The sequence below is a fragment of the Martes martes genome (genome assembly GCF_963455335.1).
Source record: "Martes martes genome assembly, chromosome: 12".
NCBI classification, from domain to species: Eukaryota; Metazoa; Chordata; class Mammalia; order Carnivora; family Mustelidae; genus Martes; species Martes martes.
The window spans coordinates 86,276,280-86,290,441 of NC_137900.1; the positions used below are offsets into that span (position 1 = coordinate 86,276,280).

Genomic DNA, 14,162 nt, shown 5'->3' on the forward strand with positions numbered 1-14,162 from the left:
ATGGTGGCGATGAGGCAAGAATGAAGGTAACATGGGCCTGCGGAAGTTAAGAGCCAAAACAGTCCCTTCCAAAGAAAACCTCTGAGCTCAGGGGATTCTCCCCCATTGATGTCGTCCAACCAGGCTACCACCCAGACACAGAAATCCCTGCGAGTGAGGTCAGTACCCGAGTCTCCAGGACATCAATGGCCTTGGCCTGGCTGCTTCTGGCTGCCAAGAGCTGCTGTCTGGTATCCTCCAAATTCTGCTCAGCAACAGTTTTCTGTAAGTTGAAAGAAGAGTAAATGAAAACAGTCATTTTTCCACTGAATGCTTGTTGATGTCTACTACATACTGTGATTTGTTCAAGGCACAGGGGACACAAAGGCATTAAAAATAACAGCTGAGATAAAAATTCACCTATCACGAAGTACACATAGATAAATTTGACATACTCCTTTGATCTTGAGCCTGAGGCAAAGACTAACAAAAAAATTAAGAGAGTGCAATTAGTGGCTGCGAAGATGCCTAGAGCAGGCCACTCACTGCCTCAGGAAAGTGGGTGGCTTCCTAATTCACAGGTGGCCTGGGGTGGGTGGAGGGGGAGTATCCAGGCAGAGTCATGATCAGTGGAGTCGTGAAACAGCCTGGGACATTCGGAACATTTTTGCAACTTGCAAAAAGCTACAGCAATGGTGGATTCAGGTCAAGAAATAAGACTAGAAAGTCAGGCAAAGGGGCAGATCATGGGAACCTTTTTATGCTACAGAAAAGAGTCTGAATTTAACTCGGTAGGCTATATTTTTTAAAGTGGGGTTGTCCACACACTGGTGTTAGATTACCTTGATGAGGGAGGTAGGTGGTTGTTAACCTTGAGGTCTAACATCCGGCCTACTGAAAACGGGATTCCTGGAGGCAGGAATAGACCCTATACAAAGTGCCCAGGTACCTCCTGTGCACACTAAGCTTTGTAGTAATGACGATGGCCAAATACTAAGGACCATGATATTAAGAGCTGAAATACACAGAGACCCTACTATGTTTTAGAGTTTCATTCCACACACTTTACATATTGTAACTCTTTGAATCCTAACAATTCTATTGCTTGGTACAATTTTCCACCCTATTTCACAGAGGAGAAAACAGATTCAGTTACTTGCTCTAAGTCACCAATTAGTAAGTAGAAGATGCGAGATACAAACCTAGGTAGTCTGATTCTAGAAATCAATTTACACCCGAAACCCAAGCTAGACACACTGTAGGCTGCAGGGGAGCTGTGGAAGAAGGTTAAGGGAGCGAGGCGGCCAGGAACAGCAGCTCGGCAGTGGGCGCGGCAGGCGCGTAAAGGCTGCCTCGGGGTTGAAGGAGGAGACTGCGGCTGCGCAGGCCAGTCTGGAGACCCTGCTCGGGACTAGCCCAGAGTTGCTGGAAGTCCTGAAGTACGACACTGGCAGTGGAGATGGAGATGTTTAGCTTAAAGGAAGACAGTGAGGATCTAATCTAGGCCCAAGGCCTTGGCTTTGTCACCTTTGTCACGGTGAGGTCAGTCACTGGGATACAAAGAGGAGGAGCAGAATGTGGGCAGAGAATGGGCTCAGGGCTGATGAGAAAGCAAGTGCATCTACACCCCTGGGGAAAAGGCCAGTCTGCTCAACAGCCTTGCTCAGGAAAGGGGGGTCTCCTCACTGCTGAAGGCGACTCTTGCTCATGCCACAGGCAGACAGTGACGACTGGCAGGCAGCCACTGGAAACCGCATGTGGAAGAGAACGGGATGCTAAGATCAGACAGCCCGAGTGGCGTAAGTCACCAGCTGGGTAATGCCACTCATTCCTGAGCAGCTCTGAATGAAGCTCTCCTTTTGCTGAGGAAAACGTGGCACACACAGGTGACAGGTGGCTGTTTTTGCTGTAAGCAGGACAATCAGAAGATGGAGGCAGTGCTCGTCTCTCCCAGCTGCTTGTGGACCTTCTGGCTCTGTGGCTCTAGGACTGTAGGAAACCTCCAGGATTCCCACCCCCTCCCCAGCAGCGGCTGTCCCAAGAGAGCGGCTGTCCCAAGAGAGCGACTGTCCCAAGAGAGCGGCTGTCCCAAGAGAGCGGCTGTCCCAAGAGAGCGGCTGTCCCAAGTTACCTCTTTCAGCAGTTCTTGCACGTGTTCTTCTCCTGGTAAGTTCTGCTCTAGTCTCTTCTCCAAGGACGAGACCTTCTCCTGCAAATGGGTGATGAGTATTTCCTTCTCTTGAGTCTCAGCAGTGGCCTACAAGTGAAAGCAGAGATTACATTACACTATAACCCCTTTCTCCCTCCCACTTCCTGTCTCCTCTTGGACTATCACGTTTCTCCGAAATTCTGTTCTCAATTGCCTCTCAGAAGAATACACAGCTATGAAATCTTCTTTGAAAAGGGCCACAGAAGATGCCAGACTAGAACCCAGCACCACCCCGGCGTCAGTTCAGACCTAGTACAGCAAGAGTCAATTACTCATTCAACTAAGCAACTGACGACGTGGGAAAGAACAAGGCTATGACCTCAGTGGAATGTAGCCAAGACCCTGAGAAGATGCTCCTCTTCTTTAAGACAATCCGTTTGTACTGTCGTGATCTACTTCCTCTACTCTCACTAAGCACACATTTAATTCTACTAATCCATCCAACAGGACTTACATCTTTAGCCCAGATGCTAAACTTGGCAGAGGTAAACGCACTCAAGAAGGTCCCCACAAGCCCTACAAATGATCAGCAGAACAATGTTCCTGGAAACATGTGGCTGGGTAACGATGCCAACACCGGTGACTGAAGGGCTAAGAGAGAACTTTTAAACCACAGGATCACATTCACGCTGGCTCCCAGCACAGGAATTAGGGCAGAGCCACTGTACACCTCACACCCGGGCCCCAAACAAACAGCCATCTACTTTATCTCAGGCTCTCTCAGGCAATGATGGTGGTGGCGGCGGCGGCTCAGGACTTGGTTCCTCTGTTACCAATCTTTCAATGCTGCTTAATGTCAAAGCAGAGGATCCAGGAAACTTTGATTTCACAAGTTCTTAGATCCCCAGTGCTCCTTGCATCCACTGAAGATGCCCATTCTCCTCTCAAAAAAAAAAAAAAAAAAAAAAGGTTGTATAGGGGATGCCTGGGTGACTTAGTTGGTTAAGTGTCTGCCTTCAGCTTGGGTCATGATCCCGGGGTCCTGGGACTGAGCACTGCATTGGGCTCCCTGCTCAGCGAAGAGTCTGCTTGTCCCTCTCCCTCCCCTCAGCTCGTGCTCTCTCAGAAAAAAGAAAAAAAAGTCTAAAATAAAAAAGTTCCTATAGCATCAACATCTTACTGTGAAGACCTGTACCTCCTCACAGGTACTCTGCTTCCTCACTTTATGCTTCTGTTGATGTATCTTGAGCTACAGACTTTTATGTTCAGCTTGGAACCCAGAAAATTTCTCCTCAGAATAAAATGTAGCAAGTTGGGCTTAGGAGTTTAGGATGAAGCACTTGCCAATCTAAATTTTCACAGGGGGCACATGGGTGGCTCAGTGGGTTAGGTGTCTGACTTCAGCTCAGGTCATGATCTCAGAGTCCTGGGTCTGAGATCCAGACCCAGGATCTGCATCAGGCTCCTCACTCCCTGCTGTCCCCCTTGCTCTGCCCCTCCCCCACTCATGCACGCACGCTCTTTCTCTCAATAAAATCTTTAAACAAGTAATTCTCACATGGATGAGAGTATAGGCAGTAGTGGATTCCAGAGATTGAATTCTCTAGATTCAAGTTTCCATAATTCAGTAAACTTTTATCAAGTCTATTCTGCGTGTAGTCTTCTGAGGATACAACCAGACAAAGTTCTGGACATGGAAGCAAGGGCGCTGGTGGCAAAGACACATAGACACACAAATAGTTATGAAACAATACAGTCACGCTGCAACACAGGGAGAGACGAGGTGCTCTGTCAGAGTCAGGAGGGATTAACTGTGGAAATCGGCTCAGATCTCCTGACTAGGTAAGTCCAGGGAGAAGGGGGTTGGGGCAGAATGAGCATTCTGGGTAAAGTGCAGCGCATGCAAAGAGGTGAGGGCCAAGTTCAGCATGACTAGGAAACTAGAAGAGGTAAAGACAACTGCAAGTCTGTAACTCAGCTGCCTGGTGAAACGATACCACGACACCAAACAGAGAAGACAGGGAGAGAGAGTTTGATAGGAAGAAAAACAGTTTGGCCGTGACAGCCAGTTCATGGTGGGTCTCTCACTAACAATGCAACCTCCTAATGCGGAGCAGGTACGGCAGCAGCAGCCAGAGTGTGCAGAGCATGAGGAAGCACTGCCCACGCACCCTGGTCCTTAAGACAGCCCTTCACTGTGTCCACTTAAAAGGACATTGAAGCTTAGGAACTAGCCCAAAGGCACGGGCCAGTGATAAATTAAAGATTCAAATTCAGGTCTTCTGGAGCCAAAGCCTGTACTCATTCTACTACACATCTATGTGAACTTGAGAGATACAGGTGACTCTACAGTGAAAACCAAAGTTTTGGTGTTAGGCAAAGTTAGGGACAGAAAAAGAATCAGTCACCAATTTCCATTTAGTCTTCTTGTACACCATATCTCATATGAAACCGCCCTCTCCAGTCTGGGTGCTTTACTTCAGGTCCCCAACACCTTATATGCTACAGCTAACTTTATCCTTAATGGTGAGAAACTCAAAGCTTTTCCATTAAGATCACGTACAAGGCAAGGACGTCCCCTCTCATCAATCCTTTCCAATACTGTATTAGAAATCCTTGCTAATGTAATCAGATGAGAAAAGGAAATACAAGTACATAGACTGGGATGAAAAACCTAAAATTGTCTTTGTTAGTAGATGACATGATCATCTATCTAGAAAAATCCAAATAAGTTGGCAGAAAACTCCCAGAAAAACAAGTGGTTACATAAAGGTTGCAGGATACAAGGTTGTTATACAAAAGCCAACTGCTTTCCTATGTGCCAACAATAAACAAGTGGAATATGAGATTAAAAAACACAATTACCATTTACATCAGCACCCCCTAAAATGAAATACTTAGGTATAATCTAACAAAATAGGTGGAAGACCTATGTGAGAGACACTACAAAATGCTGATGAGTAAAAAAAAAAAACCCAAAAACGAAAACTAAATAAATGGATAGTCCATGTTCACAGATAGAATGACACAATATTATTAAGCTATCAGTTCTTCCCAACTTGATCTACAGATTCAATGCAATCCCAATCAAAACCCCAGCGAGTTACCTTATGGATACCAACAAAATGATTTTAAAGTTTCTATGGAGATGCAAAAGACCCACAAAAAACAATACAATATTGAGGGGGAAGAACAAAGTTGGAGGACTGAGGCTACCTGACCTCAAGACTTATACGAAATTGCAGTCATCAAGACAGGATGGTATTGGTGAAAGACATATAGATCAGTGGAACAGAACAGAGAGTCCAGAAAGAGACCCCCACAAATATATTCGGTTGATTTTTGACAAAGAAGCAAAGGCAGTACAATGAAGCAAAGACAGCTCCTCCACAAATGGCGCTGGAACAAATGGCATCCATAATAAAAAAATGAATTTAGACGTAGTGACCTTATATTCTTCATAAAAATTAACTCAAAATGGATCACAGAACAGTAAAACTCAAAACTATAAAACTCCTAGAAGATAATATAAGGAGAAAACCTAGATGAGCATGGGTAGAGCAATCATTTGTTAAATATACCACTGAAAAACAAACAAACAAGCAAACCAACCAACCAACCACCGAAGGCATGATGCACAAAGGAAGTTACTGATAAGCTAGACTGCATCGAAATTAGAAACTTCTGCTCTGCTAAAGACAATATCAAGAGATTAAGAAGTCGAGCCACAGACTAGGAGAAAATATTTGCAAAAAACTTATCTGGTAAAAACTGCTATCCAAAATATAAAAGAAACTCTTAAAATTCAACAATAAGAAAACAAACAACCCAACAGAACAAGGCAAAGAATAAAAAAGGTGTAAGAATCTGAAACAAACAAAACCATCATTATTCACAGATGACTGCTACTTAAGAAGCTCAAAAAAATCTGTAGACTAGTTATTAAGCTTGTAAGAGTTAATAAATTGCAAAAATAATCAATACATAAAAAGAATAGTACCTCAATATGCCAGCAACAAATACAGAAAGTAATTTTTATTTTTATTTTTTTTAAAAGATTTTATGTATTTATTTGAGAGAGAGAGAGCATGAGAGGAGAGAGGTCAGCAGGAGAAGCAGACTCGAGCCTAATGTGGAACTGGATCCCGGGACTCCAGGATCATGACCTGAGCCAAAGGCAGTTGCTCAACCAACTGAGCCATCTAGGGGCCCCCAAAAGTAATTTTTAAAATGATACAATTTACAACTGGTATAAAAAAATAAAGTACCTAGGAATTAATTAAACAGTAAATAACAAACTTTAATGAAGAAAATCACAGAATCTTATACGCATTAAAAAAAAACAGATCATGTTCTTGGATAAAGAAAACTCACATCATAAAGTAATCACTGCTCTCCAAATGGATCTACAGATTCAATCAATATCTGTCCAATCAATATCCCAAAAAATTTTTTTGAGGAGTGTGACAAGCTGTTCTGTAGAAGAACAAGGGGCCAAGAAGATTCAAAAATACTCATAAAAAAGAATTAGGTGAGGAGATTTATCTTTTCAGACACTAGGACTTGTCCTAATACCATAGCTAGTGAGGCGATGTATAGTATGATGCAAATACCACAGTGGCGTATGCCCCAAAGCCCAATAGTTCCATGTACATTTGGAAACCTGAACCTGACAAAGCTGACATTGCAGACTGGTGAGAAAAGAACAGATTTTTCAGTAAATGGTATCATAAATTTTTTTTTTTTAAAGATAAAGATCCCCTTCTCAAACCAAAATCATAGCTTAGGTGTATTAAAGACTTGACTGTAAAAAGCAAAACTATAAAACTTCCTATATAACAATATAGGAAAATAGCATTATGATCCTGGGTAAGAAAAGATTTCTTTAAAAAACCAAAAGTGGGGGCACCTGGCTGGTTCAGCCAGTAGAGCACGTGACTCTTGATCTGGAGGGTCATAGAGTTCAAGCCCCATGATGGGTGTAGAGATTACTTAAAAAAACACATAAATGAAATGGAAATCCCACTGAACAGGGAAACAATTTTTTTTAACAGTAAATAAATAAAAATAAAAAAGCAAAAGTGTGAACTTAAAGGAAAATAATAAATTCAACTATACTAAAATTAAGAGTGTATTTTCATCAGAACAGATCATAAAGGGTGTGAGAACAAGACAAAAACTGGGAGAAGACATTTGCGACCCATATAACTAACAAGGGAGCATGGCAGCCAGGATATAGATAATGAACTCCTATAATCAAGGAGAAAAAGAAAACGCAGAATAGGCAAAAGAATTGAATGAGTACTTCACAGAAGAACAATAATGACCAATAAGCATGAAAAGATAGTGTTACCTCATAGTAATCTGGGAAAAGCAAATTAAAATCAAGTTGAGAGGGGCACCTGGGTGGCTCAGTGGGTTAAAGCCTCTGCCTTTGACTCAGGTCATGATCCCAGGTTCCTGGGATCGAGCCCCACAGAGGGCTCTCTGCTCAGCAGGAAGCTTGCTTCCCCCTCTCTCTGCCTGCTTCTCTATTTGTGACCTCTGTCTGCCAAATAAATAAACAAAAAACACCACAAAATCTTTAAAAAAATTTTAAAAAATCACACTGAGATAATATTTCATACTCACTAAACTGGTAAAAAATGTAATGTCTGATAATACACCATGGTAGCAAGGAAACAGAACAAGTCAAGCAATCCCTTATATGTGGCTGTGGGACTGTGTGACTTACTATAGATACTATGGAAAAAAACTAGGCATTATCCAGAAAAGTTGAAAAAGCACAAAATTTTTTTTGAAGATTTAAAAAAATTTTTAAAGGTTTTATTTATTTATCTGACACAGAGAGAGAGAGAGAGAGAGCGCGCGAGCACAAGCCGGGGGGGGGGCGGTACGCAGGCATATGAGAGAGAGGGAGAAACAGGCTCCCTGCCCAGCAGAGAGCCTGATGTGGGGCCTGATCCCAGGACCCTGGGATCATGATCTGAGCCAAAGGCAGACACCCAACCAACTGAGCCACCCAGGCGCCTCTAAAAGATTCTATTTTTAAGTAATTTCCACACCCAGGTGCCTGGGTGGCTCAGTCGGTTAAGTGACTGCCTTCAGCTCAGGTCAGGATCCCGGGATCCCGGGACTGAGTCCCACACGGGGCTTCCAGCTCCACGGGGAGTCTGCTTCTCCCTCTGACCTTCTCCCCGCCCATGTTCTCTCTCACTTTCCCTCTCTCTCTCAAATAAATAAAATCTTAAAAAAAAAAAAAAAAAAGTAATCTCTACACCCAATGTGGGGCTTGAATTCACAACCCCAAGATCAAGAGTCTACGTTCTACTGACTGAACCAGCCAGGCACCACAAAGCTTTCCACATCTTAAATGTACTCTAGAGTAACTTGCACAGGTAGATGAAAGTTCACAGCAGCCTTGTTGGTAATAGTAAAAGACCAGAAACACTGCAATGTTGATGGTCAATGGAATGGATACATTTTGTAACCTCATACTACATAGTTGAGGTGAGAACAAATCACAGCTGCATGACCCATACGCACGTTTTTTAGGAATACAATGTTGGGCACCAAAAGCAAGTTTTAAGAATATCTATAGCATAATTTATGTGATTTTTAACAAGCATGAGAGACAACAGAAGACACATACAGTTTAGGGATAAAATAATAGTAAAATTATAAAGCAAAAACTAAAAAGGGAACAGAACAGTTTCTAGATTGTTCACAAAAGAAAAAGAAATGGGATGGAACAGTGAATGGCACATGGGGAAGCTCAAAGGTAAAGCATATTATTCTTTTTAACCTATGGGTTAGCTACGTAGGGGTCACGGCCTTGTTACACTTGCTACCTGAAATAAATGTTGCATCTATTCAATAACGATAAGGACAACAAAAAAACTGACTCAAAACTCACGATCTTCGTGAAAAAACTGTCTTTCCTCTGGCACTCGTAGCCCAATGACTGACACCATCAGCCGCTCAGTTGATCAATCATCACCAAAACTTCCTTTTCTCTTGTTCTTCTCCTACATCCATTACATTAGCAAGTGGGTCAGTCTCCTCATGATTTCATAAATCTGTCTACTCCCCCATTATCTTCATCACCACTCTTGTCAAAGCTATCATCTCATGCGTGGACAGGTACAAGAGCTTCCTAACTGGAAACCCATTCAATGGTTGCCTCCCCAACCAATCCATTCTTCTCTCACTCAGTGTGTCCTCTCCTCCAGTTCCCTGAATGGGCTCATCTTTCTACTGCCTCAAGGTTTCTGGGTTTATGGTTCAAACTGCTCACTGCTGTTGCTTCAAATTCTCTCCCACTGCCCCTCCCCAGCTCAAATGTTACTTCCTTAAGGGAAGTATTGTCCGACTCCAAGGCTAGATCTGATCTGATGCCATTAAAGGACCCCACAACATCTTGTAGTTTTCCTTCACGGCACACATCACGGTTTGCAAGGGGTGTACAGACTTCTCTTCACACAAATCTTACTCTACTGTAATGATGCCGTAAGTCTCTGCTGCACCTGGGACTAGCAGTTCTCAAGGGATGAGGGTAGGGTTGGTCATACCACCCCCCAGGGGGTGTTTTTTCATATGATGGAAGGGCGTGACTGCCAATGCCTGAAGGTGCTACTGGCACTAAGAACGCAGGGGCCAGGAAAGCTGAGTGTCCTGCAATGCGCGGGACAATCATACGGTACAACTGTTCTATTCAAAATGATGGGAAGAAACATACCGCTGAAAAACACTAGTCTATAGTCAATAACGATATTTTTTATTCTTTATAGTCTCAAGACAGCACAGACCTATAATAGGAGGGAAATAAATGTATGTTGGCCAAATGAACAAATGAATTATAAGGATTACTTTTTTTTTTTTTGGAAGATTTGATTTACTTGCCAGACAGAGACACAGTGAGAGAGGGAACACAAGGAGGGGGAGAGGGAGAGGGAGAAGCAGGCTTCCCACCAAGCAGGGAGCCCATCCCGGGGCTTGATCTCAGGACCCTGGGATCATGACCTGAGCTGAAGGCAGACACTTGACGGCTGAGCCACCCAGGCACCCCAAGGATTATCATTTGGAACAAACTCGATTAGGCCACATCAACCGCCAATGCTACATTTTCTTATGCTCAAGGCCCACCATGTAGTACTTAAAGACAAATCTGAGCAGATCAAATGGCGTGCTTTGAGACTTCCTGCCAGGATAACACTGACCTCTTCTGTTCAGCTGTGTGGCCACCCATGAGAAGGCAGCCTGGCTAGACTGAAAACTAGGGTCACATAGGCTGCAGGAGAAACAGAAGTTTCAGCAGCCACCCTGAGACAGAAATTTCTGACGGATTTAGTTTCTACCCCATTCATGAATCCTAGCAACTTGGATCCACTCCTAGTACTCCACTCACCTTCTGCAAATCCATGGAAAGCTGCTGAATGAACGCTTGGAGCTCTTGTTCCTTTCGCTCCAGGGCTGAGATCTTATTTTCTGCACCTGTGTTTGAAGCTGTCACATGATCTCTTCATTGAAAGAAAGCAGACAATAAACACATTTGGAAATCTCATCTAAGAGACATTCTTCTACAGAAAAAATACAGATGGTTCTTTATATGTCAGGGTTGCAAATGCTAGTCATTGGAAGATTATCAATGGAGAAGACCCTTTGGCTCTTTCTGAAGTAGAAGCCCAGAGAAAAAATTCCACCCAGGTTTAATAAAAAAATCGTGATCTCCCTTTGGTTACTCAATAGCTTAGAAACAAAAACATATCTGAATCACTTGGCAGGCTTGGAAGCTGAACTTAGGCAGGTGAAGGGGAGGGAGGGTCTCAAGCCCTGGGCAGGAAAGGACAGTCTAGAAGCCTTTGCCAGAACTGAGATCAGAAAGTGTTGCAAAGAGCAGTGGGGAGAGGCAGGCAAGCTGTAGCCAGAGCTAACACCGCTTCCCATGGGCCCCACAGACCAAGCAAGAACCTCTGCTCTTCCAGCGCTGAGCAGTGTCTCTGCAATTCTTCTAGCTTCTGGCTCAAGTCTGATGACATCTGACTGGAGGTCATCAACTCCTCCCGGGTGTGACTAAGTTCTCTGGTTCGTGCCTCCAACTCTTGCTCCATTTTCCCCAGACTTTCTTCTTTTTTTAAAAGCTGATAGAAAGATACGAAGTTTCACTGGGCCACTACTAAGAAATACTACTGAGACTTATTTTTAAAAATATGGACCAACAAGTCAAACTCTCGTAACAATTTTGTGGGCTTATAAGGGGCCCAGTAGTAAAAAAGAAAAGGAAAAGGAAGCACATTTCAAACAGAACTTCCCCACTTGGATAAATTGAAAAATAAACACATATGATTAATACCGAAGACTACTAGGGTATGTTCATCAGCAAGTAGAGAGTGATAACTAGTAAAATCAGAGCAATTAATCATCTACACAGCACGTAGCTATGAAAATAAAAATGCATACCATGTGCTTTACTTTACTTAGTTCCTGTTGCTGGAACCCCTCTAATTCATCCATTTCATCCCTCCTTTGGAAAAGATTCAAACTCTGGTTCTTCATTTCCTGTAACTGAGCTGTCAGAAACCTCTTCTCCTATTTGGAGGAAGAAGACATCATCTCAGGCAACGAAGACACCACAAATCCATATTACGTATGCAGAATGCTTTTTAATAAAATCTACAGAAAGTTTTTATTTTTATTCAGCAGAACTATTTTTTTTTAGGATTTTTTTTTATTTTTTATTTTTAAAAATTTTTTTTTCTTAAAGATTTTATTTATTTATTTGACAGACAGAGATCACAAGTAGGCAGAGAGGCAGAAAGAGAGAGAGGAGGAAGCAGGCTCCCTGCTGAGCAGAGAGCCCGATGCAGGACTCGATCCCAGGACCCTGAGATCATGACCTGAGCCCAATGCAGAGGCTTAACCACTAAGCCACCCAGGTGCCCCTTAAGATTTTATTTTTAAGTAATCTCTCCGCAACGTGGGGCTCGAACTCACGACCCTGAGATCAGGGACTGCTCGCTCCACTGACTGAGCCGGCCAGGTGCCCCCAGCAGAAAGAAAAATCTTTTCAAAAACTCTCTTGTCAGCAGACAATAATAGATAACAGGAAGCTTTATGGTAATATGACCAATACAGCATTATCTAACTCTCTTTAAGTTAAAAATGTGTTTTAAATGATCCAGCTGTGAGTAAGGGGAGGAAGAGCAACAACTGCTTGACACTTAAAAGTTCTTAAGTTTGATTGGAAATCGCAGATCCTCATTTTCCCGGTCTGTTCTCAGTGGCATACTGAGCTGGATGAGCAACGTGAGTAACTGGAGTAATACCCTGAAAAAATCAGATGCATTTAAGTAGAACTGATGTCAGTTCGCGATTTCAGTTAGGAAGTCAACAAAAATTAGACATGGCTGGTGTCAGCAGGTTACAATTTACTAAATGACAGCTTCCCAAGATAGACTCTTTTCAGGACAAACCCTGCTGCTACAGTTTCTAATTCCTGATTGAAAAGAAATCAAAACAGTCTAAAAATAACAGTTCCAAAAATGACAGTGGCTTCAAAGACCTACATAGATGTCTCACTGCTCTTCTGGGTCTAAAATATTTCCCAGCTCCTCTTTGGGCAGGGGAGAGGGGGTGGGGATCGCCTTAGTGCACTGACGGTGGTTTTATTTAGTTCAGTCCTGCATGTTTCCTTAACAATTTTAAAAGATAAAAAATAGTTCAATGAGAATTTCAACTACTATAATCTTACGAGTTTAAGAAAATAAAACTTTAACCTAACCAATACCTCCATATTTAAGAAGACCATCATTAACACCATGTTCAGATTTTTTTTTAAGCACAGTTTCTTTGGGAGATAGCTTGACTTTTCTGTAATTCTTTCCTTACAAAAATATGTTCAAGCATTCTTTGATAAATTGATAACTAGATTTCTACAGAACACACAAAGAAAACTGATTTAACTTGGAGTTTTATTCCAAGAATGCAACAACAATAAAACTCATCTGCTTAATAAAATGAACAGTATAAATACGTGTGTGTGTGTGTGTGTGTGTGTGTGTGTATATATATATTTAGAAATGAGTTTTTTATTTCATTTTTTAAAAAGATTTTATTTATTTATTCATGAGAGGCAGAGGGAGAAGCAGGCTCCCTGGGGGGCCCTGTGTGGGACTCAATCGCAGGACCCTGAGATATTGACCTGAGCCGGAGGCAGACACTTAACTGACTGAGCAACCCAGGTGGCGGAACAGTAAATATATTTTGCAACTGAATTTATCAATATAAGAAATAATTTTTTACCATGAAGAGTAATTTAGGAGTATTTGATGAAAACAAAAAATGAATTAGGTAGCAGCATATAATTTGGGCTGAGGGAGCGGACTTTTAAATTAAAATGTTTTTCTAACTATAGGCTTGAAATTTCATCTTCCTGTTCGTGTCTGGGAGCCAGGAATACATTACATTAACACCTACACAGTGTTACACAAGCTATGATGCTAGAGTAATCAATTTTCCTCGTCTGTGTTTAGCCAAGAAATGCTCTTATCTGCTCAATGTTGAGCCTTGAAAAATGCCCTCTTTCCCCACTGCCTCCTCAAAAAGTATTCCTAACATTACCACAGTGCCAATTAGGGCCCCAGCAGGAAACAGATGGCAGTCTCGAACTGGGTATTTTGAGAAGAGTTTAATAAAGGGACTTTTGAAAGCTGTGGGTGGGTAAGAAAGCACAAAGCTAATGTGCTAGTAACAGTGGGGCAGGAAGGGGCAAAGGGATGTAGAGGTTACAAGAGACCCAGGAATATCCAACTAAAGCTGTGACCTTTGGCCATGGGATACAACTAAGCTGAAGGGATCCCACATGGAGAAGGCTGGAGGAAGAAATCCCGGCCACCTACAGTTCCTTTGGAGTTCCCTACTGGCAGAACCCAGCTGGAAACCAGACGGCAATGGAGCCCAGCTGATGCAGTTTCCATCAGCCTCCAGGGACACAGAGAAAGGTAAGAGAAGGGAGGAGAGGATAGTGGGAGGGGCA

General features: G+C 42.6%; 1 protein-coding gene across 2 annotated transcripts in view; it reads right to left on the minus strand.

Moving 5' to 3' along the window:
- The window catches only part of GOLGA1 (golgin A1), a 48,428-nt gene that overhangs the window by 22,252 nt on the left and 12,014 nt on the right, over positions 1-14,162 (minus strand). For both annotated transcript variants that reach the window (XM_080820824.1, XM_080820825.1), the window contains exons 8-12: positions 11,588-11,716; positions 11,099-11,268; positions 10,536-10,647; positions 2,111-2,236; positions 167-262 (exon numbers count right to left, since the gene is read on the minus strand). In XM_080820824.1, coding sequence (XP_080676950.1) covers positions 167-262; positions 2,111-2,236; positions 10,536-10,647; positions 11,099-11,268; positions 11,588-11,716 — 633 coding nt within the window. The remainder of the gene's footprint in view (positions 1-166; positions 263-2,110; positions 2,237-10,535; positions 10,648-11,098; positions 11,269-11,587; positions 11,717-14,162) is intronic.